Raw genomic sequence first — 22,117 nt, forward strand, 5'->3', positions numbered from 1 at the left:
TGCTTAAGCTTCTATTTCCTTGAAGGAGGGGACAAGAAAACCATCAATTCTCAGCTACTCAGGTGCAGGGCCCTCTGCTTGTGGGATTTAGTGAAGAGCTTAAACAAGGGGATGAAGGCAGTTGGGTTGGGTTGGTTGGTTTTCTTTTTAAATAAGTTTCATCAAACCTATTTATGATACTTGAGATTCCAAATAAAAGGCACCACTTGCATAGAGTGGGATTATTTTGTGTGCTCTTTGAAGATTCAGTTCAGGGGCTACCTCCTCCAGGAAGCCTTCTGGATCCTCCCAGAAATGATTGCTATTTTTGTCCTCAAATTCTAAGTGTGAAAGGTACTCCCTCCTAAGAGTCCCCAAGCTCCACTCTTCCCATACTGCCCTTCCCCCACCAGAATTCATTGTTTGCTACAAAACTCAGTTCAAGGGTTAGCTTTTACATGAAGTTTATCCTGTCTCTCACCAATGACAAAGAAATTTGCCCCCAAATTACTGTGTATTTGTTTGTTTGTTTTTTATGCCTTTTATATACCTGTATATATAGATTGTCTCCCCTGTTAGAATGTAAGTTTCTAGAAGACAGGAACCATTTCATTTTGCAGTTAAGTCTCAGAGGGAAAATCAGGCTGGATTTGGAAGCAAAGACACCAGAATTTGGATCTTTCCTCAGCTACTAACTGGCTGGGTGACCCTGGGCAAGTCATCTCCCTTGACCTCAGTGTGCTCACCAGTAAAATGGGTCTAAAAATAGCACCATTCTCACAGGGTTTTTAGAGATTAAATGAGATAGCAGATGCAAAGTGATTTGTAAGCCTTAAAGCACTAAATAAAAGCTATCATCATCACCACCACCACCACCACCATCATCATCATCATCAATTTTTGCTTTTTTATCCTTTCCACTTGGGAACCAGTCCTTAGCATGCAGAAAGCACTTAATAAATCACAGTTTCATATCCACATTTGATAGTTAATGAGATATATTTCACCCTCCCCAATAAATGCCTTGGGAGTTAGGACTGGTTCTCATTTTGACTGACTCCCTGGTCCTTAGCATGGTACCTGGCACCCAGTAGGTGCTTAATAAATAGTTTTTGAATTGGACAGTTCCAATTCATCAATGGCATTTTTCTGTATTAGAGTCTAAGTTCCTTGAGAGGGATCATCTCATATCATTGGGCTTGAGGATAATAATAGCATCCACCCTCCAGGATTGTTGTTTTAAGGTCAAATGAGATAATAAATTGAAAGTGCTTAGTACAATACATGGCACATAGTAAGTACTATATAAATGTTAGTTATTACATATGATTTGGTAATTAAAATTAATATAAATAAAATGCTTATAATTACTTATATTTATATTATAGCAGATGTATATATTTAATAATATATTATAATGTATTATATTACACAATAAATATAATATATTATATAAGTAAATACATTTCTATAATTATAAGTAGAATTAATGCAATATAAGTAATATACTTATAATTAATCATACATGTACTTATAAATACATATGTACATATATGCGGTAATTTACATTTGTCTAACACATCACAATTTATGAGACCCTTTACATGGGATCTCATTCTAGCCTCACTACAACTGTGGGAAGTCAGGTAATACAAACATTATCATTCCCATTTGACAGATAAGAAAACTTGGCATGGAAAGTCTAAGTTACCAGAGATCTCCTAGTTAGTTACAGAAATCTATGTAGCCCAACCTCTTCATTTTGCAAAGGAAATAAAGAGACTCAACAAAGGTCACATAGGTAGCAAGTAGCAGAGTTGGAGTCTAAACCTAGATCCTTGGACTCCAGATCCCACCATCTTTCCAACCAATCAATGCCCTGCTCTGATTTGCTAGACCCTGGGAATAGAGCATTTACCTATAAACAACACAATTACAGATTACTTTGGCTTCCAAGAATTGGTTAGAATTGAGGTGGGGAGAAAATATCACCACCATGACAAATTTGCCATTGACCTCCAGTAAATACTAAGAACTGAAAAGGAGCTCAAATATCACCTTCCTTAACCCTCTTATTTTCCAGGTGACAAAACTGTGACTCAGAGATGATTTGCTGGAGAGTCAAAGACAGTTGAATAAAAGGTCTGACAAGTGGGGGTTAGCAGAATCTCTAGGAAATAAAGCTAGGCCAATAGTTTTGAATAAAGTACTTTATTTAAAAAACAAAAACAACTCCCACACATATGTTGCAAAAATATACAAAGGAAAATACCATTTTTGTTGGGGGGTAGGTTACTGATTCAAACCACAAATGGTGAGATGGTGACTGGATTAGTGGGCATTGGGAGAAAAAAACCCAAACTGAGTTCTTGAACTGAAATGACACCTTCATTCTTGGGTGAAACTGTCAAGGCACGGTCCATCTTGCCGGCTCTGACACTGTCAGTTTCTCCTCATGCATTTCCTTCCCAAGGGAGTTGACCATGACAAATTGCTTTTTAAAGTTCTTTTTTGGAAGCAAAGCTTGTGTTTTCTATTTTGTTTTTGCAACACTTACATCACAGTAAAAAGATGCCCATTTATAAATCTCCACACTGAGAAAAATGAAATTTGGAAACAGTGGGGAGAGAATGCATTCCAGAGCGATTAAAGGTTATCTTAAGAAGCAAACAAGCCTGAAAGGGAGTGAGTAATTAAGGCGAATCATCCTGAGCTTTCTATAAGTGGGTCTAAGCTTAATCATGGGTGATGGTGGCATTGCACCACATTTCCAAGTACAGTCTGGGCCCAAGGAGGACGATCGAGGACAAATTTGCACAAGCTTACTTCAGCAGTTTGTTCACTGACTGAAAATTAGCCCTTTTAACAGGAAGACTGTTAAAAGTTTTTTTTTATTTTGTTTTGAAACCTGATGGAAATAGGTGGTGCATGGAAAAGAAAATTGGCTATTCCACCCCACCCCCAGGGCTTCTTCCTCTAGGAGGTACTTTTGCAATAGGACCTTAGAGGTCATCCAGAATCGGTTGATTTGCCCAAGATCTAATAGGTGTAGCAGAGATGGTATTTGAACTCAGGTCTTCTGACTTCAAGTTCCACAGCCCTAGGATGAACAGGAAAGTTGTCTCCTGCATTTAAATCTCTCATTTGATGTGGGTGGTCACTGGGTCATTTACTTAGGGGAATAGTTCTTGCCTGTGTAACCACTAATCTATAGCATCTGAGACCTAGAATCTGTCCACTGATGGACTTTATAAGGGCTATTCAATGTCCGAGCTGTTCTCTCTTCCCATATTCCTCCCTTCAGCTACCTCAGTGAGTTTAAGAGGGGCAGGGCTACTTAGCCCAATTTGTTAACAGATTTTCTTCTACTGCATCAAGTTGGCACCTGGCCATTACTCAGGAACTTTCTTCTTTGGGTACTCAAACAGCAGCTGCAACTTCTTCCTCCTCTTCATGTGAGAGATCTCAGGGAAAGCATCGGCTAAATCTTGAGTTATAATAATGCAAAGTAGCATCATCTAGTGTTTGAGTCTCCTATAGGATGATTTCCCTCATTCATTATGGTTCCTTTAGTAGGATTTGGAATTTAGTATATTGTTTTAAGGAACTAATTTTTTTCTTATACTGTTAATTGACAATTAATTAATTGACATTCCTGTTAATGCTCTCAGATCTTTAATTCACCTGTTGTTTTGTTTCATTTTGTTTTGTAGGCAAGAAATGGCTGAAATCAAGATCAAGACCTCTGGGAAAGGAAGAAAGGGCACAGGAATCAAACTCATCAGCCAAGCTGAAAGTATGGATTCTTGATGGGGTTCTGTAGAGGGTGAATCCTGAAGAAAGCCACTTGGCATTCAGAGTGAAACTTTGGCAAGAGATAGAAGTCTGGTTATACTGTGTGACAACTCACGAAGAATCCCTAGGTTCCCAAGGGAAAATACCAGTGACAGCTCCTTGAATCCATAATAATAAAACCATCTTACCTTTATCTAAGACTTTAGTTTAAAAAGAAATGTTTGTTTCACTAACTTAGCTTCATTTGGTTCTCACAACAACACTATAAGGTAGGCTAGGACAGGCTTTAGTCTCTCCCACTTTATAGATGGGGAAACTGAGTCTTAGTGAGGTTGAATGGTAGGCTTACTAAGTGGGAAAGCCAGGGATGAAGACCAGATCTTCTGGCCCCTAATTCAGTGAACTTTTGGTGTCTGCAAAGAGAGGACTTTCTCTCCTCTCCTTTCCCTCACCCCCACTGACTACCACTGCCCCACTGGAAATATAAGGACTGCTTTGGCACTGCTCACACTTTCAGGTCCAAGTCATGTTTGTTTAGACAGACTGTTGGAAACTGTCTCATCTTACTTTTTTAAAGTGCACTCCCTCTAGATCAGGAGTTCTTAACATAGCCCTTCCACCCCTCCAAGGGTCTATGGATTGATTCTAGAGGTCCTGGGAACTTGAATGATTTAAAAAAATCCATCTTTATTTTCACTAACTTTCAACTGAAATTTAAGATTTCCTTCAATTATTTTACAATATGATTGTGAGAAGGACTCTATAGGTTTACCAGACTACCAATAAGTCCATAACATAATAAATGTTCAGAATTCCCCTATTTGGAGTTCACATTTGTTTTACCTTACAATTTTTAATGCAATTTTTTTTGTCTCCTCCCTACATCAGAAATCAAGGAAAAACCTAACACTCTGCCCTGCCTGCCAAGTTCTGAAGCTGTCCATGAGTGGACCTTCTCTGAGTGAAATGCAACAAATATTTATTAAACACCTACTGTATGCTGGGCACAAAGAGGCAGAAAATAAAATGGTACCTGCCCTCAAGGAGCTGACATTCTACTGGGGGGGGAGGGGCGAAAAACAAAGAGACCATCAGTTACATTCCCAGGCCCAGAGAGGGCCAGCTTCTCTTTTAGCTCAGACCACAGTGCAGACCCGGCAGAAGGCTCCACTCTTGGCACTGCTGTTGCTCTGTAATGGCTTTAGCTTCTCATGAGATGCTCCGTTTACACAGGTGACCAAACTGAAGGAAAAGAACAGACCCTCCCGGAAGCAGAGATGCTGACAGCTCATAAAACAAAGCAGAAAGGCACTGGGAAGAGAGCCCTGGAGCTCACTACTTTTTTTTTTTTAAGATAGTTCAAAGCAAAGACAGTTAAACTGGGAGTGGAGAGGGAGTCGGATCGACTACAGGATTCAGAATTGCAGAGCTAGTTGACGGCACCTGAGAAACCATCTGATCCAACCCGAATCTGAACAAGAATATTCCTCTTCAACATCGCTGGGATGAGAGGGGTCCCCTCATTTGGTGCCTTGGGTGGCGCTGAGTGCCATTTAAATATTAAATATGATGCCGGGTCACAGATTTAGTGAGCCCTTCAGTCAAGCAGCAGGGGTTTGAGTGCCATTCAAAGGCTTTGGCAGGGTAGATGGGCCCCCCTTCTCCTCTCCTGACCTCCCTGACTGGACCCCTTTTGCTTTCAGAGAACAAAGTGGGAGAAGCAGCTATGGGCTGGGCCCCAATCACTGGCCAGGGCTACCAGAAAGCTGGACTCCAACCTCCCCAGCAGTAGAGGTAAGGATAATAGGGGTAGCTATTATACACGGAGATCAGTGAGGCCCCGGAGAAGTTCTCTTCTTTTAGGCTGGGCAGGGAGGAGGTCTTATCAAGGTCTCCCAGGTCAGAGGTCAGCTGCTTTCTCTTGGTCTTATACCGTCTGTTCTGGAACCAGATTTTGACCTGGGTCTCAGTGAGCTTGAGATTCTTGGCCAGGTGAGCCCGCTCAGGGGCTGACAGATACTTCTGGTGGCTAAATTTCCTCTCCAGCTCAATGACCTGGGTGTGGGAGAAGGCAGCTCGGGACCTCTTGGGTGGCTTCAGGGCTTTGGGGGAGGCAGCACTGGCAGGGTTTGCACAGTCCAACAGACAGGTCTCAAAGTGTGCATCTGGAATGTGGAAGGGAGGAAAGGGGGAGGGAGAGAGGAGAGAAAGTTACATATTAGCAGGGAACAGGACATAACAGCATCAAGCATTATCTTTGCAGAAAGAGAACAGAGTAGGTCACTGTGAATTTGGATACATTTGGGCTTTTTCACAGAGCTGAGAAATTCCCTTAAAGTGCAGTGTGTGTGTGTGTATGTATGAGTGTGAATGTGAGTGTGTGTGTGTTTGAGCCCTGGGAGGTGGGGTGGGGGCAGGGTGAGTGGTGGCCACCAGGCTTAGTTTTCTAATAAGTCTCTGACACCTATGGCCTGTTTGACTTTAGGAAAGTCATGACACTTAAGACTCAGTTTCCTCTTCAGTAACACGCAGGGATTAGATTTGATGATCTCTAAGGTCCCTCTGCCCTCTGAAAGCCTAAGACCCCTCATCAGAGGAACTCCTTAGAGACCTTTGAAATACTCTGTGGGTTCTGGTGGAGATACCCAGGTTACATATATCAGAACAGCAGCTAACACAAATGTGTGTTTGTATGTGTAGTGGGTGGACTAAGGAACTGAGGGGAAAGGGGACAGGAGAAAATAAATGGGTGTTGCATTTGAAGAGGAGAAATACAAAGGGGTAAAGATGCCTAATATGAAAAGAATTAAAAGTGGAATAGACTGTTTAGTCTGAAGGATGTGTGGCATAAATGAAAAGTCAGAAAAGATCTCCTCCTGCCTGAGTAACCCTGGGAAAGTCACTTAGGACTTGGAGCCTCAGTTTCCTTGTCTGCAAAATGAGGCTAACAATAGCCCCTGCCACCTAGGTTCTGAGAATCAAGTGAGATAAGGTAATAGGAGACCGTGCAAAGGGAGACGATGTGGAATAGTGGATAAAAAAACTGGATTTGGAGCCAGGAAGAGCTAAATTTGAATCCTGCCTTGGATACATACTCTCTCCGAGACCCTGGTCAAGCCATTTAATATCTTAGTGCCCTGTGCAACTCTCTGGCTAAGACCAAAGATCTCCAAGAAGGTGTCGATGATCTTCTTTGCTAGAAGCCAATGCCCTAGCGAAAACAGATCGATTTGCTACCCCTGTAAGCGATCGTGGATTCAGAACAGCAAATTTAGAGGTCATCAATGCTGCTAAAACCTGCACCAGAACGTAATGCAAATAACGGACCCGGAGGGAGAGCCGGCGAGGGCGGGGGGTGGTGGTGGCAAAGCACGAAAGGAGCAGCAGCTGAGGCATCGGGCTAGCAGCTGCGAGCTGACTTTTACCTCCAGCCTTATTTCTCCAAGAGCGGCTGGCCTTTAGTTGTTGCGGTTTGAGTGGAGGGAAAAGAACTCCTCCCTGCGCTCGTCCAACAAGTCATTCACCTGGGCGGGTTGGAAGGATTTAGGAATCTGGGGACAGTAAAGACACCCCAAACGCCCAACGCTGCCCTCTTATTGCCTGGAGGGCTTTAAACTGTGTGCCCGGAAGGAGAGAATTCCTAGTCCCAGGGAAGAGGAGAGAGCCAGCAGTGGGGAAAGCAAGGAAGGCCCCCTCGGGTCCTAAAGTCTCTACAGTCCGCGAGCACGACAGGGACCCGCGTGGAGGGGGTGGGGGGGCAGAAGTGGAAAGAAAGTGCTCTAACGTGCGCCAGCAGGAGAGAGATCGTGGGATCATGGAGTTAGATCTGGAAAGGGCGTTGGGGTTGGCCTGGCCCCATCCCGGAATGCAAGAGGAGGTCACAGGAAGGAGGGACGGCGTCCCAACAAAGCAGGGAACCAAAGTTCCAAAGTGACAGTCGGGCAGAACGCCTAAGGCGGCAGAGGGGCAGTGGCCTTCCCAGGAGGGTGCCTTTCACTCCCCCTACCCCCATCCCCACCCCCCAGGGCAGCCATGGGAGCAACGGATCTTTAACATTATGGGAGCACTTAAAGATAAACCACTGCGTGTCCCCCCCTCCTCCCCCAGAGAAGGAAGAGGAGGCTCTGGGAATGGGAGAATGACTTGCCCAAGGTCACAGAGCGGAATTAACGGTCGAATCGGGAGGGGAACCTTAGTGTCCTGGCTCCCGGCTCTCTAAAAGATGGGATGCGGGACAGGCCCATTGAAGGGCCTCTGTCCCCGGCACCCCCTTACCTGGCTCTGTCCCCGAGGGAGAGGAGCCCAGCTCGGCGCTCCGGTCAGCTTCTGCGGGCCTCGCCGTCTGCTCCTCCTGCGGCGCCGGGCCGCTCTCGGACCCGGACAAGGAGCCAGGCTCGGCCTCAGGCTGCGGCGAGGGCTCCGGCTCCGGCTCCGGCTCTGGCTCGGGAGCGGGGCTGAGCCTCCCGACGCTGCGTCCCTCCCGCCCGTCCCTTAAGATGTCCTGGATGAGGAAGGAGGTGAGCGGCTTGGCGGGGGCCAGGGCCGTGCCCCGAGGGCTGCGTGGCGGCGCGGGGTCAGCGGTTCCGGCTGCTGCTCCCTGGAGCCCGGAGGGCCGAGGTGGCTCCTGGGCGCTTAGCATCGTCTCCCGCTGGGCGGGCAGCTGCCCCTGCTCCGGTCCCTGCCCGGCTTCAATCTCCTTTCCCGGCTCGGCTCGTACTAGCCCCCACCAGCCCAGGCCACCACTTTCGCTTTCTGCCGCTCGCGCGGCTTATATATAGCCCGGGGCGGGGGGGGGACGGTCAGGCACCGGGCCCGCAGCTCATTGGCCAACCCAGAGCTTAGCCGCGCCTCCCATTGGCTGCCGGCCTCCTCCAGGTGCTCTAGTTGCGCCGCGGGGGGGGGGGGTGGGAAGCGGGGCAGTCCTTCGGGGCAGGAGATTGAGGAGGAGGGGTGTAATGCGAGGAGGGGAAGGCGCTGATGGAGGAGAGCGAGGCTGCCTCCCAGTCCAGCCCAGCTCGGCCCCTCGGCGCCCTGGCCGTCCTCCCCGCCCCTTCTCCAGCCTGGGGAGGCAGGGAGCGCTTTGGCGGAGGCTCGAAATCCCTCCTCCCTGATCCCTCTCCCCCCCCTTCCCCCCCCCCCCCCCCCCCCCCCAGTTTCCCCCTCCTTCACCTCTTCTCTGGCTGTACTAAAGAGTAAATGTCGCTAATACAAGTTGCCGCGGGAAATGGCTTTTCTTCCTTTTCTAGGGTCCCATTAGCAACGTGAAGCCATACCGCTCCAGGACCCATCCTGCAGTCAGGCCACACGGGAAGAGAGGCTCCGTTCAGTCCTGGGGGCTGCATTTCAGGAAGAACACTCCCAAACTGGAGAGTAGCAACCGGCGATCTGCGTGACGAAGGGCCTCAGGGTCCTGCCAGACGGGGGACCCGGCCAAGGAACTAGCCACTTTACACCTGAAGAGGAGCGGAAACGGGAGACAGAAAGTGGTCTTCAAGGGTCTTAAGAGCTGTAGCCTGGAGGAGGGCTTAGAGTCTTTCGCCCAGGCTGCAGAGCGCAGACTAGCAGCTGCGAGTGAAAGCTGAAATGATTGCGATTAGCTAGTTAAGACCCTGCTGTGTATCTGTCTGCCTGTGTAGCGGGGCGATCAGACGGCTAGTCTCAGGGCCAGCCAGACTTGGGTTCAAGTACTACCCCTGCTTGAGTGACCCTGGGTAAGTCACCTAACATTTTACAACTCTAGGCAACTCTCAACACTTAAATTGAAGAGAAGATGCCAACATGTCTTGGGAAAAGGAAATCCAGGTCCAGTCCCTAATACCTTCTTATGTGCATTTAATAGTGTGGCATTTCTAGCGTGCCTATTGTGTGTTAAGCAGATCCTCCAGAGGAACCCCGGGAGGAAGGTGCTGTTATTATCCTCATATTCCAGTTGAGAAAAACTGAGGTAGAGGTTAAGTGACTTGCCTGGAGTCACTCAATCTGTCTCCCCTATTCCATGTCCACCCCGTTATCCGTTACTAATGTCTAGGGTCTTCCTGACTCCAGATCCAGCCCTACTTTGGTGGGAAAATGATACAAAAATGAAGTAACCACTCCTCTCAAGGAATTTACGTTGTCAAGCATTTAGTAAGCACCTACTATGTTCCAGGCAGCGTACTCTTAGCATAGAAAGGCAAAAACAACCCCTGCTTCTTGGAGCTCACTGTGCAGTGGGGGAGACCTATTAGAACAACAATGAATCAGTAAGATCCTTAGAGGATAAATGGGAGGAAATGTCAGAGGAAAGGCAGAGGAAATATAAGAGAAGTCAAGAAGGAGAGCTGGACCATGAGGGGGGAAGTGAGGAAGGGAGATAGGGAAGGCTTCTAGGAAATGGCAGGAGGAGATTTAGACTCCATATAAAGAAAAGAATTAGACCCATCTGACAGTAGAATGGCCTTCCTTTGGAGGTGGTGGGCTCCCCCTCTTTATAGGCCTTCACAAAGAGAATGGAGGACCATTGGTTGGTTTGGTGTAGAGAGGGCTCCCGTTCAGGTACAGATTGGATTAAGGGACCTCTGAGGCCCCTTCTAATTCCAAGATTCAGGTATTCATTAAGAACACCCATGGATGGATGCTTTGAAAGACCTCAGTGCACTGAGGATTCCTTCCTTCCACCCACATCCCTTCTCCAGGTTGGGAGAAGACTCCTGTTGTGTCATCCTCCCCCCCCCCCCAATCATTCTATAGCTGGCAAGTGTTTTGACTCATTGGCCCTGCATGGAATTAGAGGCCAAAATTGTCACCAACCCCAAAGTGCTAAACAGCTTTGTGTGTGTTGTGTGTGTGTGTGTGTTGGCAGGAGTGGGTCTGGAAACAACAACAACAACAACCATTCCTATAGTGTTTATTACGTGCTAACTCCTTTACAATTATAATCTCATTAGATCCTGACAACAACCCTGGGAGATAGGAACTATTACTATCACCCCCATTTTAGAGATGACAAAACTGAAGCATATAGGTGAAATGACTTGCCCAGGGTCACATAGATAATAAAGGTTTGATCTGAACTCTGGTCTTCCTGACTCTAGAACTTGGGATCCATCCACTGTGCCACCTAGTGCAATGGAGATTGGTGAAGAAAGGAAATAAGCATTTATTAAGCACCTTCTGTGTACAAGGTCTATATTAAGTTCTGTATAACTATCATCTAATTTTGTGCAGAAAAAAAATAAGTGGGAATGACTTCCCTGAGAGGGAAGCAATTGAAGCAACCCCTTTGAAAATCTGAAATAGAGTCTAGATGACTTATTCTAGGCCCCCAATAATGGAGCCTCTTTTTACCTATCTAACCTCACCTGCTGTGGTTTAAGAAGGCCTAGTGAAGAAAGAAGAAGACCTACTAGCCTGGGAGGCCAGAGGCCAAGGTTTGGCTCCTACTCATTTTATTATATGACAATGGCTAAGTATTTTTTTTTCTCTCTGACTCAGTTGCCTTAAACAGACCAATCTAAAATTGTTACATATTCAGTGGTCCCTCCTAGCTTTGAGATGCTGTGCTCTAGGTGTACTTTGATTACCAGTATCACTTTGTAATGGCATCATAATTGAATTCCTTTGTGATATGATCTCCTGCCTCCCTCGACCCCATCTCAATCAATCAATTGACCAATATTTATTAAGTACCTACTATGTGCCAGACACTGTGCTAAGCACTGGTCCAGGTGACTTCCTCGACCTCCAGTGACAGTTGGTTCTCTGCTTGAGATCACCTGGACCAGGTAAGATTGCTTCACCTAATGTCCTATTTTTCTGAAACCAATATTACCTTTGGTCAGGTATGCTTGGTCTAATGACTCACCTGCCAGAATGCTCTTTTCATTGGTTCCCACACATAGCAGGCTTATTTCTGCTTCCTTATATACTAGGAATACCCCTTCTCTCTCTTATACATGTTCAATTACTATTCTCAGTTCAAGTCATCTCCTGGAAGTTTGCTTCCATTATTCTAGGTACGCAGTGAATTCTTTGAAAGCAGTTCAGCTGTTAGGGTATGGTACTATGACAAGATAACAGTTTGATAAAAAAAAAAAAGATCTAAATGTCCTAGTGGATAGCAGCCTCAAAGTGAGACGCCAGTATGACACCAGTATAAGTGACCTTAGGATGCATTAAGATCCAGGACTCAGGGAGATGACAGTCCCGCTGTCCTCTGTCTCATACAGACTCCATCTAGAACAGTCCAGGGCACCATACTTCAGGAAGAACATCAATGAGGTGGCAGCCCCCAGAGGAGAGTGATGAGGGTGATCATACTGAAGAATATGTCAAACCAGGCTAGATGGAAGAAAGTGGGAATAATTACACAGGAAAGAGAAGATTCAGGAGGGACTTTGGCAGCTGCCATTAAGTATTTGAAAGGCTGTCTGTGGAAGAGTAATTAGCATTGTTTTGCTTGGCCCCTAAGGGCAGAATGAAGTCAGGGAGGGGGTGGTAAAAGTGCAAGAGGCAGTTTCAGGCTTCAGGAAAACAATTCCTCAGCACTGGAGCTGTCCCCAAGGGACCACCCCCTCTTTGGAGATCTCCAAGCACACCCTGGATGGGCACTTGTCAGGGTTATTCTAAGGGAGGAGGATCTTGTTCAGACAAAGTCAGAAGGCCCTTCTACCTTGGAGGTTCTGGGATTTGGAAATGCTGGGATACTGAGGCTGGGGGATTTGGAGGTTTCCTGCTCACATCTGTTTTTAAACCCCTCCAGTCCTTAATGTTATTGTTTCTCCTTCCTGATGAACAGGCTGTCTCCTGCTCCTTGAGGACCCCTCCTCTCCTGTCTGTCACAGAATGACAAAGAGGTCAATTCAGATGCCTCTGGAATGGCTTGCCTGCCTCAGCCACATGCCGGGAAGGTGATGTGATTTGTGGGCTCTGGCTGATAGGTTTCTGTGCTGCAAATGATCTCCCCCCACTGGCCTGTCTCAGTGCCTGCAATTCCATAATTAGAGATTTATTTCTTTATATAAAGGCTTGGGTCCCTGGTTAAAATGCAAATATCCCTGGGAAGTGTAAGACATTAATCCTTTTTACTTAGACATTAACACTATAGTATGAATCAATACGTAAACTCCTTTTCAAGTAAGTAGACAAAAGGTTTGATTGGGAGAGGAGGCAATGCTTACAGCAGACTGGCTGTTATGAAGTCTGAGTCCTATTAATGGCTTGTCAGCTGGTTAGCTCTGTCACTTTGGGTAAGTGATTTCATCTCTCTGGGTCTCAGTTTCCACTTCTATCAAATTAAAGAGTTGGATAAATGATCAAGGTCTTTTCTTGTTCTGTGATTTGATATCTAGAGTAAGTGGGGAAGGGGGGCTGATCTAGGAAGCTGGAAGAGGGTACAAGCTGAAAAAAATAAACTGGGGGGGGATGGGAAGAATGGGTGACACATTGGACTAAAGAAGGTCTCCAAAACAGTTTGTAAGGCAGTAAGATAAACTCAAAGCTAGCCATCAATGTCACACTGTTTTGTTTTTTTTGAAGGGATGGTTCATAAACTTTAAAGCCCATAGAAATGGGAGTTGCTGACATTATAGATTAGATAGATATAGATATAGATTTAGAAATACATTTATATCAATAAGCCTTTATTCAGCTCTACGTGCCAGGCATTGTGCTAAGAGCTAGAGATACAAAAAGGCAAAAGACAGTCAAGGAGCCCCCTCAAGGACCTTACAATCTAATGAACATGTATGTGCTTGTATAGAAATTATATAATAAATATATTTTAATGATTACATAGAAATCATATTTATATTAAAAATCCTAGGATTATAGATTTAGAGCTGAAGAGTATCATAGAAATCATTTAGTCCAACATCTTTATTTTTAAAAAAAATTCACTTACTAGTCCAGTGGCTGTGTGCTCTAATGGATAGGGGTGGACCTGGAATCAGGAAGACCTGTATTCAGATCTTGTTTCTGATACTTATTAATCACAGGCAGTTTTCCTTTTCTGGACCTGATGCATATTATTTCCCTTTGTTAACTTTATGTTCCAATCTGGACTATTTGCCCTTCTCCACTTCCTTGCTTTTGCATAGGCTGTTTCCCATACCTGACATGCCTTTCCTCATTGCTTCCTCCTCTTTGAATTCTCAACTTCCTTCATTGTTCAGCTTCAATGTTACCTTCTCAAGGACACATTCTGATTTCTCCAGGTGCTGGTAAAAAAACCCTGGAAATTATTTTGTATATGGTCTGTATTTCATTTTCAATGAGCATATTTTTACTGTCCTCCAATAGAATATAATTTCCTTGAGGGCATTGACTATTTCATGTTTGGCCTTTGTTGTTAAATTTTGCCTCAGCCCGGGATTTGGCAGGTGTTTAATAAATAAATACGTGTTAGATGAGTGAATGGAGTCCCCTCACTTTTCTAAGATTCAGACTCCACATCTGTGAAATGGGGGTTATCATAATGGTAGCTCTTATCCCACAGGGGTGGTGGGAGGCTCAAATGAATGCAAAGAACTTTTCAAACCTTCAGGTATGATAGAAATATTAATAATTATTACTCCAGCATCTGACCTTCCCATATGGTCCTGTGTTCCCCCCCCCCATTCAGTTTAAGGTGCTGAAGATAGCAGATTTTTGAATACTGAAAAAAGGTCCCTCCCAATCCAAGTCCTTCTTATGCCCCCCCCCACCGACCCCAGTTCTAAAGCTGTTTATGCCAACTTCCCTTGCAGACTATTTGGCCCAGAGAAGGGGGTTTAGGGTTTTGGGAACCTTCAGTAGCAGATAATAATTCACCCGCATTATCCTCCTCATCAGGCCTTATCATCCAAGAAAAGCAATCTGAAAAGATTTATGGGGCAATAGGAGCCCAAGAGTATTTTGCTAACGGTGCCCCCTTTCACCTCAAGGCCCCGGATTTCTGGAGAGCCAGTGAGCTGCTGGGCCTGGCCTTTCCTGGAGATTGGTCTGTGCACTCACTGGGTGGCCTGTGCAGCAAAGACCTTCCCCCTCCCCGTCTGCTGAACAGCTTAGCGGAGACCCTCACCTGGAAGACACATCGAGGCTGTTTGTCTAAAGGGGTAGGTGCTGACCTTCCCATACTGTTTTGGCTGCCAGGGGCAACTTGAGATCTTCCCTGGCTCCCCCTCCCTTTCCTTTCTTTTATCCTCTTTCCCTCCCTCCTCCTACACATGCAAAGGGAAAGCATGTTTGGTTTCTGGGTGTCTGGAGTTGGCAGGATCTGGTGTGGCAGGAGAGGGGATGGGATGCATATCTCATTCAATGATGGTGATGATAGTCCTGGCTAGCATTTATATAGCCCTTTAAGAAAGGACTTGATGGGTATTGTCTCATTTGAGCCTTACAACAACCCTATGAGGTAAATGCTACTATTCTAATTTTTACAGTTGAGAAACGAGGTTGAGAGAAGGAAGTGATTAGCACAGGGCCATATAACTAAGTAAGTGGATAAGGGAGGATTTGAACTCTGGTCTTCTTGAATCAGATAGCTGGGTAGAGTACCAGGAGCAAAGTCATAAAGGATTCTTGGTTCCAGGGTCAAGACCCTAAGAATTTTCAAATAAAGCCCCCCCGGATTGTCTTGCAACTAAATAATACTTAGTGGAGCTTATGGAAGATGGTGGAACCTAATATTGTAGAAAGAACCCTGAGTGGGAAATGGCTGAACACTGTGGTATAGGAAAGTTTTGATGCTGAAAAGAAGAAAGAATATGAAGATCTGTATGGAATCATGAGAAAATTTGCTTCAACTGATGCAGGGTGAAGTTCCCAGAACTAGGAGAGTAATTTAAATAGGGACTACACCATAGTAAAGGAAAACAATGTTGCAAGACATTAGAAGCTCATATGAATGCAGTGACCAAAATACCTCCCTTCCCCATAGAGAGGTGGTCAATTATAGGTTTGAAATGAGATCTATGTTGTAAAGAGGGGGAAAAAAGTTGGTGTATGTTTGTTTTGTTTAAATGTACTTTGTTAAAAGGGATGATCCTTAGGGGGGGGGGAGGCATGGAGAATGGTCATTAATAAGTCGTAGCAATATATAAAAGGAATCAATAAGACATTTACTTTTAAAAATGAAGACATTTGATTTATAATGGCTAGAGGATCTGGGTTTGAGTTCCCAGCACTATCATCTGCTACCTGTTGATGTTGGACAAATTACTTAACCTCTCTGAGACTCAGTTTCTTCATCCATAAAATGGGGAATGATCAATCAATTTTAGTATTTGCTCACTTTATATTAGATCCACATTTGCATATTTACTTATAGATGTAATTGTCCACTTAGCAGTAGAGGTAAGGTGGTACCATTAGAATGGTAGCTAGGTGGCACAGTGGATAGTGTATGCAAAATTGTTTTCAGGAAGACCTGAGTTCAAATCCTACCTTGACATTTATTAGCTTTGTGACCCTGGACAAGTTAACCTCTCTGGGCCTCAGTTTTCACATCTTCAAAATGGAGATAATAACATCACCTATTTCACAGGGTTGCTGTGAGAGTCAAATGGTATAACATTTATAAAGTGTTTATTTATATGAATCATAAATCTTATGCTGATAGAATACTTACAAAGTACTTTATAAATATTAAGATGATAAAGGCCAGCTTGTATTGTTATTAGAAGAAACAAGGCATTCTATCATTCTCTGTGTTTGTGTCCTCATTACCTAACATAGTTCTGGCATGTTATAGATGCTTATTTAATGAATACTTGCTGATTGATTGACTAAGCCTTTATTAGTCCCCTAAAAGATCCAGGCACTGTACTAGGCACAAGGGATACAAAATCAGAAGTGAAACCATTTCTCTCTTCATACCTGCCTTGAAGGGCCGTTTCAAGGAAAGATTTTTTTTTAAAGGTCTGAGATGTTTGTCTTATTTTTCAATTCCCATGCAAGGTATGATTAAAAGTATTTTCCCAGGGTAGCTAGGTGAATAGAGCACCAGCCCTGGAGTCAGGAGGACCCGAGTTCAAATCTGGCCTCAGACACTTAACACTTAACCATGGGAGAGTCACTTAACCCCAATTGCCCTGCCTTCCCTCCTCCAAAAAGGAGGAAAAAAAGTGTTTTCCCATTAAAAACCAGGTAATCTGATGCCTCATCCTGTTGCTTTTGATTTTAATTTTTTTCATTGCTCCAAAAAAGTTATTTTCTTTCCCTTTCATGATCTCCCCAGCCCCAACCATAAAAAAGGGAAAAGAAAACCCTTGTAAAGTATATGTAGAGTCAAGCAAAACAAATTCCCATAGAGGCGATGTGCCAAAAAAAATACGCCCTAGCCTGTACTGAGTCCATCCCCTCTTGGGCAGGGAGTACGCAGCATATTTTATCTTGGGTCTGATGAAATTGTGCTAGGTCTTCACGTTTATTAGAGTTCTCATGTCAGGGAGAATACTTTGCAAATCTTAGTAAAATCCTGCAGAAATATGAGCTAATATTAAAGGAATGGAAAGTTGACTGGAGCACAGGAGGCAAGTTGTTTCAGGATGATGGGGTGCCAGTGAGGTCTCGGACACTGAAAGACCAGCTGGTCCAACTTCCTGTTTTACAGAAGAGGAGGAATATGAGGTCCAAAGAGATCTTACCCAAGGCCACAGGACAAGTAAGAAGCAGGACAACAAGTAAAAAAATCACTGAGGTCTTCCAGATCAACTCCTTCACTTTACAGATGAGGAAACAGAGGTTAGAAAGGTTTATGGTCATCGAGGTAGTAAGTGGCAAAGTCAGGATTTATAGCCAGGTCTCCAGATTCCAAATTAGGCCACTCTTCTCCTTCCTGGGTCTTACTGTCTTCCCTTGTAAAATAAGGAGCTATCAAAGTTTGGATGAAAGAGGATATTTCTCCAGGCTTCTGTGCAGAGGTAGCAGACTATGGGGGTTGAGTAGGTGGGTCTGATATGCGGGTTAGTTTTGATGAACTGTTGTTTATTTCTCTTCTTAAATTGTTTGTTTCAAGGGATTGCTCTCTAGGAGGAGGAGAGGAGACAGATATGTTGGGAAAAGTAGGTGCTGTCAAAACAAAATTATCCATACAAATTAGGTTTTCTTTCAAATGAGGGGGCTAGACTAAGTGTCTTGTAAGATCCTTTCCAGCTCTCACATAGTAGATAAAGTGCTGGGCTGGGATTCAGGAGGACCTCGCATGAAGTGATGCCTCAGCCATTTTCTAGCTATGGGACTTTGGACATATGAATCAATCTCACTCATCTTCTGTTTTCTCATCTGAAAAATGGGGATAAGAAAAGCCCCTACCTCCTAGGTTTGTTGAAAAGATTAGATGAGATAATATAGTTAAAGCACTTTTTAAACCTTAAAGAGTTACACAAATGATAATTAGCTATCATCATCAGTGTTATTTTTGATATTACCTACCTCACAGGGTCATATGGTACCATACATAGGATTCTGGTGATTGCTTTATCACTGTAAGCCATTTTTAGAAGCTGGAAAACCCCTTGCCAGGGATTCTATTGCCAGAATTTGGGGCTTAGGTGGGGGTCAGATTGGATGGCTTTCAAGGACCCATTCAATTGTAAACATCTTGAAGTGATGTGATCTTGATGTGAATGGAAAGAAGCAAATATGATGTGAAGGGAGTGAGGGAAGGAGGTCCCATGAAGACAGAAACATGTCATAGAGATGGACACTAGCTTGGGCTCAGAGAATGGTGACCTGAGTTCTAGTGCTTATAGCAATGTAAGGACAGGTCACTGTCTCCAGATCTCTGTTTCCTGTATAAGGTGAGCAGAATAGAAAAACTCTTGCTCTACCTTGAGGCAGGGCAGTAAGGTGGCCCAGTGGATAGAGCAATGGACCTGGAGTCAGGAAGACCTGAGTTCAAATCCAGCCTCAGATACTTACTAGCTGTGTGACCTTGGACAAGTCACTCAGCTCATTTTACAGATGAAGAAACCGAGGCAAACAGGTTGAGTCACTATCATCTTCATCATCACTGCCACCATCACCATCATCACCACCATCATTATCACCATCACCACCATCATCTTCATCACCATCACCACCACCATCATCATCACCATCACTGCCACCATCATCATCACCATCACCACCATCATCACCATCACCACCATCATCACCATCACCATCATCACCACCATCATCATCATCACCATCACCACCATCATCACCATCACCACCACAACCATCATCAATCGTACAGACTGGTCAGGGAGAGGCCGCATCAAGTTTGCCTCTATATATGAAAGGCCTCAGGTGCAGAGCAAAGAGGGACTGTTTTTTTAAACCCAAAGTCCACATGAAGCATGGAAGCCAGCCCAGGAGTCTAATTCTTCTCAATCTGAAGAATTGGGTGACGCTCACTGTGCAGTTTGAAGGAATATTCAGAGTTAATGGAGATTCTTTGGATTATTGATTGTGGAATAATGGCACTGAGTCATGGTGCCTTGAGCCAAGGTCCCTCTCTCCCTGTCTGCCTTGACCAAAGTAAAATATGCCATGGACCAAAGTGGAGTGGGACAGGAGAGAAAGTAAGCCTTATGGACAGGTCAGGTACTGATCATTCTTGATGACTATCTCTGCAGCCAGGAATAGCATTTTGGTTCCACCAGGGTCTGGAGGAGAGAATTGTGGGGAAAGGAGCCCAGAGAACAGTGAGGTGTGCAGGAAGGGCATGGGACTTGGTCTTATTATCAGTTGCCCAAATCACCACTATTTCCGAATTTCAGAGTGAACTACAGATGGTTCTTGTAAAGACAGCCAATTTAGGGCAGCAAGCTCTTAAATGAAGTCTGTGTGAAATGGCCACCGTGGACTAAAAATACACCAGGATGCAAATAGGCAGAGACTGGCATCAAGTGAATCTGTGCTTGATCTTATTCAGTTCTGACTGGAGATCTGCCCTTAAAGTTTCCTGAGGAACCATCCTTGGAATCAATCTGTCTGGTCAAGTGTGTGGTGGGTTGTTGACTGTTGGCACTGGAGGAGTCTATTGAACTTGACCCCCTCTTTATCAAAGAGTTCCACCAAAATGGCTGCATTGCTTTTCCTGAAACTTAACATTCCTCCATTCCTTCACACAGGCTGTCTCACTTGTGAAAAATCAGTCAGCATTCATTGATTAAGCACCTGTTGTGTGGCAGGTGTTGGGGACCCAAAGATAAATGTGAGGGTTAGGATTGATTGAGTCAATTGGTTAATCATTCCATACTCCCTTTAAAGCAACTATGTTAACCACGTTCCATTCGAGCATCTGTCAAGAATCAATGATTAAGGGCATTAGAATAGTTGGGGAAAGTCCTTGATTTATTTAGAAGGAGAGAAGGCCTTGGTTTGGTGTTTAAAAGTCCTACCTCACTTTGGCATTCATGGCCTGCCTCTCTCCAGTCTTCTTACATAATCCAACCCCTCCTTTATTCTTTATTTATTCTTCTCCTTACTGTTCCTTGAACAAGAAGGGGGAGGGGAAGACAAGTATTTATATAGTGCCCACTGTGGACCAGGCATTTTACAAATATTATCTCATTTGATCCTCATAATGACCCTGGGAGATAGGTACTATTATCCATATTTTACAAGTAAGGAAACTGAGGAAAACCAAGGTTAAGTAGTTTGCTTAGTAAGTGTCCAAAACTGGATTTGAACTCAGGTCTTTTGGACTTTAGGTCCAGTGCCTTATCTGTCACGAGCTCCATATACCGACTCTGGCTATTTTCACTGGTTTTCCCTCATGCATAGAATCCTCTCTGTCCTCATCTCCACCTCCTTCCTCCCTGAATTCCTTCAAGTCCTAGCTAAAATTCTACTTTCCATAAGAAGTCTTTCCTACCTCTTTTTGATTCTAGTGCCTTCCCTCTGTTAATCATCTCCCATTTATCCTGTCCACATATTGCTTGTCCATCATTGTTTTCATGTTTTCTTCTGTATTCGACTGTGAGATCCTTGAGAGGGGAGACTCTCTTTCCCTGTCCTTTTTATCTCTGCTGCTTAGCAAAGTGTTTGGCATACAGTAAGTATTCAATTAATGCAGGCTGATTCACTGACAGGAGAAGGGTCAGGAGATGTGGACTTATTAGTGTGCAAATATTGTCCTCAAGACATCAGTGTCCTGCATCTGAAACAGAGAATGAACAAGACATACACTCTCTAAGCTTGAGTCCACTTTTCCCTGGGCTCCATGTTATGGGGGTGGCCTTGAACAGCTCCTGAAGACTATGCTTACAGAGTATGAGCTCTCAGAATGCCCCACCAAGCTGGCATGGCCCCTGCCTCTCTCTATCTCTGTATGTGTCTGTGTCTGTGTCTCTCTCATTTTTAAGAACAAGTCCAACTGACTAGAGATACTCATCTTCAGCTGCTGAGTATTTATTTTGTAGGTATTAAAGTACTGGTATTTATTTTGTCAAGAAAGTTCATTTAGCGAGTTCAAATATAGCATCAGACACTTAGTAGCAGTGTGTCACTCAACCCTGTTTGCCTCAGTTTCTAATCTATAAAATGTTCTGGAGAAGGAAATGGCAAACCACTCCATTATTTTTTGCCAAGAAAACCCCAAATTGGGTCATGAAGAGTGGGACATGATTGAATATGACTGAACAACAACAATACATTTATTTTTTATTTACTTAGGCAGCAGGGGTGACCAAGGCACATGTCTGTCCATCTGTCCACCTCCCTGGGAGGTGAGCCAAGTTAGTCAATCAATCAGAAGTTCCCCCTAATCACCCTTGATACACTTAGCATATACGTTTTTGCACATTAACTCAGTTCCTTGAGGTCAGGGTGTGTTTATTTTTTTGTCTTTGTATTCCCAGACCCTAGCACATTTGGAGGGGGGCAGGATCTGGATCTGTGATATTATAGGAAAAGAGGACTCCTGGGAGAAAACTTCCTTCACAAGCTAGATGGGCAGCTGTTCCTCTTCAACTTAGTTTTAGCGTTTCCTGAGCTGACTTGGATCATAGGTGTAGATCTGGAAGGAAGCTCAGAAGCCCGCTAGTTAAATTCTCTCATTTTATAGTTCAGGAAACTGAGTCACAGGGTTGGAAGTGGATGGACCAAAGTCACAAATAGGATCATAGATCTAGAGTGGGAAAGAACCTTAGGGGTCATCTATGCTTATTGTGGAAAGTGAGAAGTTAAGTGAGTTGCCCACTACCTAAGTAAGTGTAAATAAGGTAAGTGTAAGCAAGGAAAGTAAGGAAAGATTTGAACACATGACCTCTACCTCCAGAGCTGGCTCTCTTTCCATAGTATCATTGCCCCATGTAGCTCAGTCAATATACGTCTGAGGGCAAGATTCAAACCCCAGTCCTTCTGACTTGAGTTCTTTCTCTGTCCATGGTGC

The 22,117-nt window shown here is 44.4% G+C and overlaps 2 protein-coding genes across 2 annotated transcripts in view; both read right to left on the reverse strand.

The window, feature by feature from the left end:
- Positions 1–2,183: 2,183 nt before the first annotated feature.
- NKX3-1 (NK3 homeobox 1) lies at positions 2,184–8,413 on the reverse strand. Its single transcript, XM_069066852.1, has 2 exons — positions 8,050–8,413; positions 2,184–5,939 (listed from the first exon to the last, which is right to left on the reverse strand). Exons 1-2 carry the CDS (start codon positions 8,411–8,413, stop codon positions 5,530–5,532), a joined length of 774 nt encoding a protein of 257 aa, XP_068922953.1. The 3' UTR covers positions 2,184–5,529.
- A 77-nt stretch (positions 8,414–8,490) lies between these two features.
- The window catches only part of NKX2-6 (NK2 homeobox 6), a 44,177-nt gene continuing 30,550 nt past the window's right edge, over positions 8,491–22,117 (reverse strand). The window contains exons 4-5 of the mRNA XM_069067394.1: positions 9,139–9,227; positions 8,491–8,834 (exon numbers count right to left, since the gene is read on the reverse strand). Coding sequence (XP_068923495.1) covers positions 8,491–8,834; positions 9,139–9,227 — 433 coding nt within the window. The remainder of the gene's footprint in view (positions 8,835–9,138; positions 9,228–22,117) is intronic.

The sequence above is a fragment of the Petaurus breviceps genome, unplaced genomic scaffold (assembly GCF_028583685.1).
Source record: "Petaurus breviceps papuanus isolate PSGF00001 unplaced genomic scaffold, PetGlider_PUasm1.0 139, whole genome shotgun sequence".
Taxonomy (NCBI): domain Eukaryota; kingdom Metazoa; phylum Chordata; class Mammalia; order Diprotodontia; family Petauridae; genus Petaurus; species Petaurus breviceps.

What these genes read in the sequence shown, in the direction of transcription:
- NKX3-1 (XM_069066852.1), bottom strand. Translation starts at nt 8,413, where the DNA reads ATGCTAAGCGCCCAGGAGCCACCTCGGCCCTCCGGGCTCCAGGGAGCA. An exon ending in TCCCTCGGGGACAGAGCCAG is followed by an intron (nt 5,940 to 8,049) that starts GTAAGGGGGTGC and finishes TCCACATTCCAG; the next exon opens with ATGCACACTTTGAGACCTGT.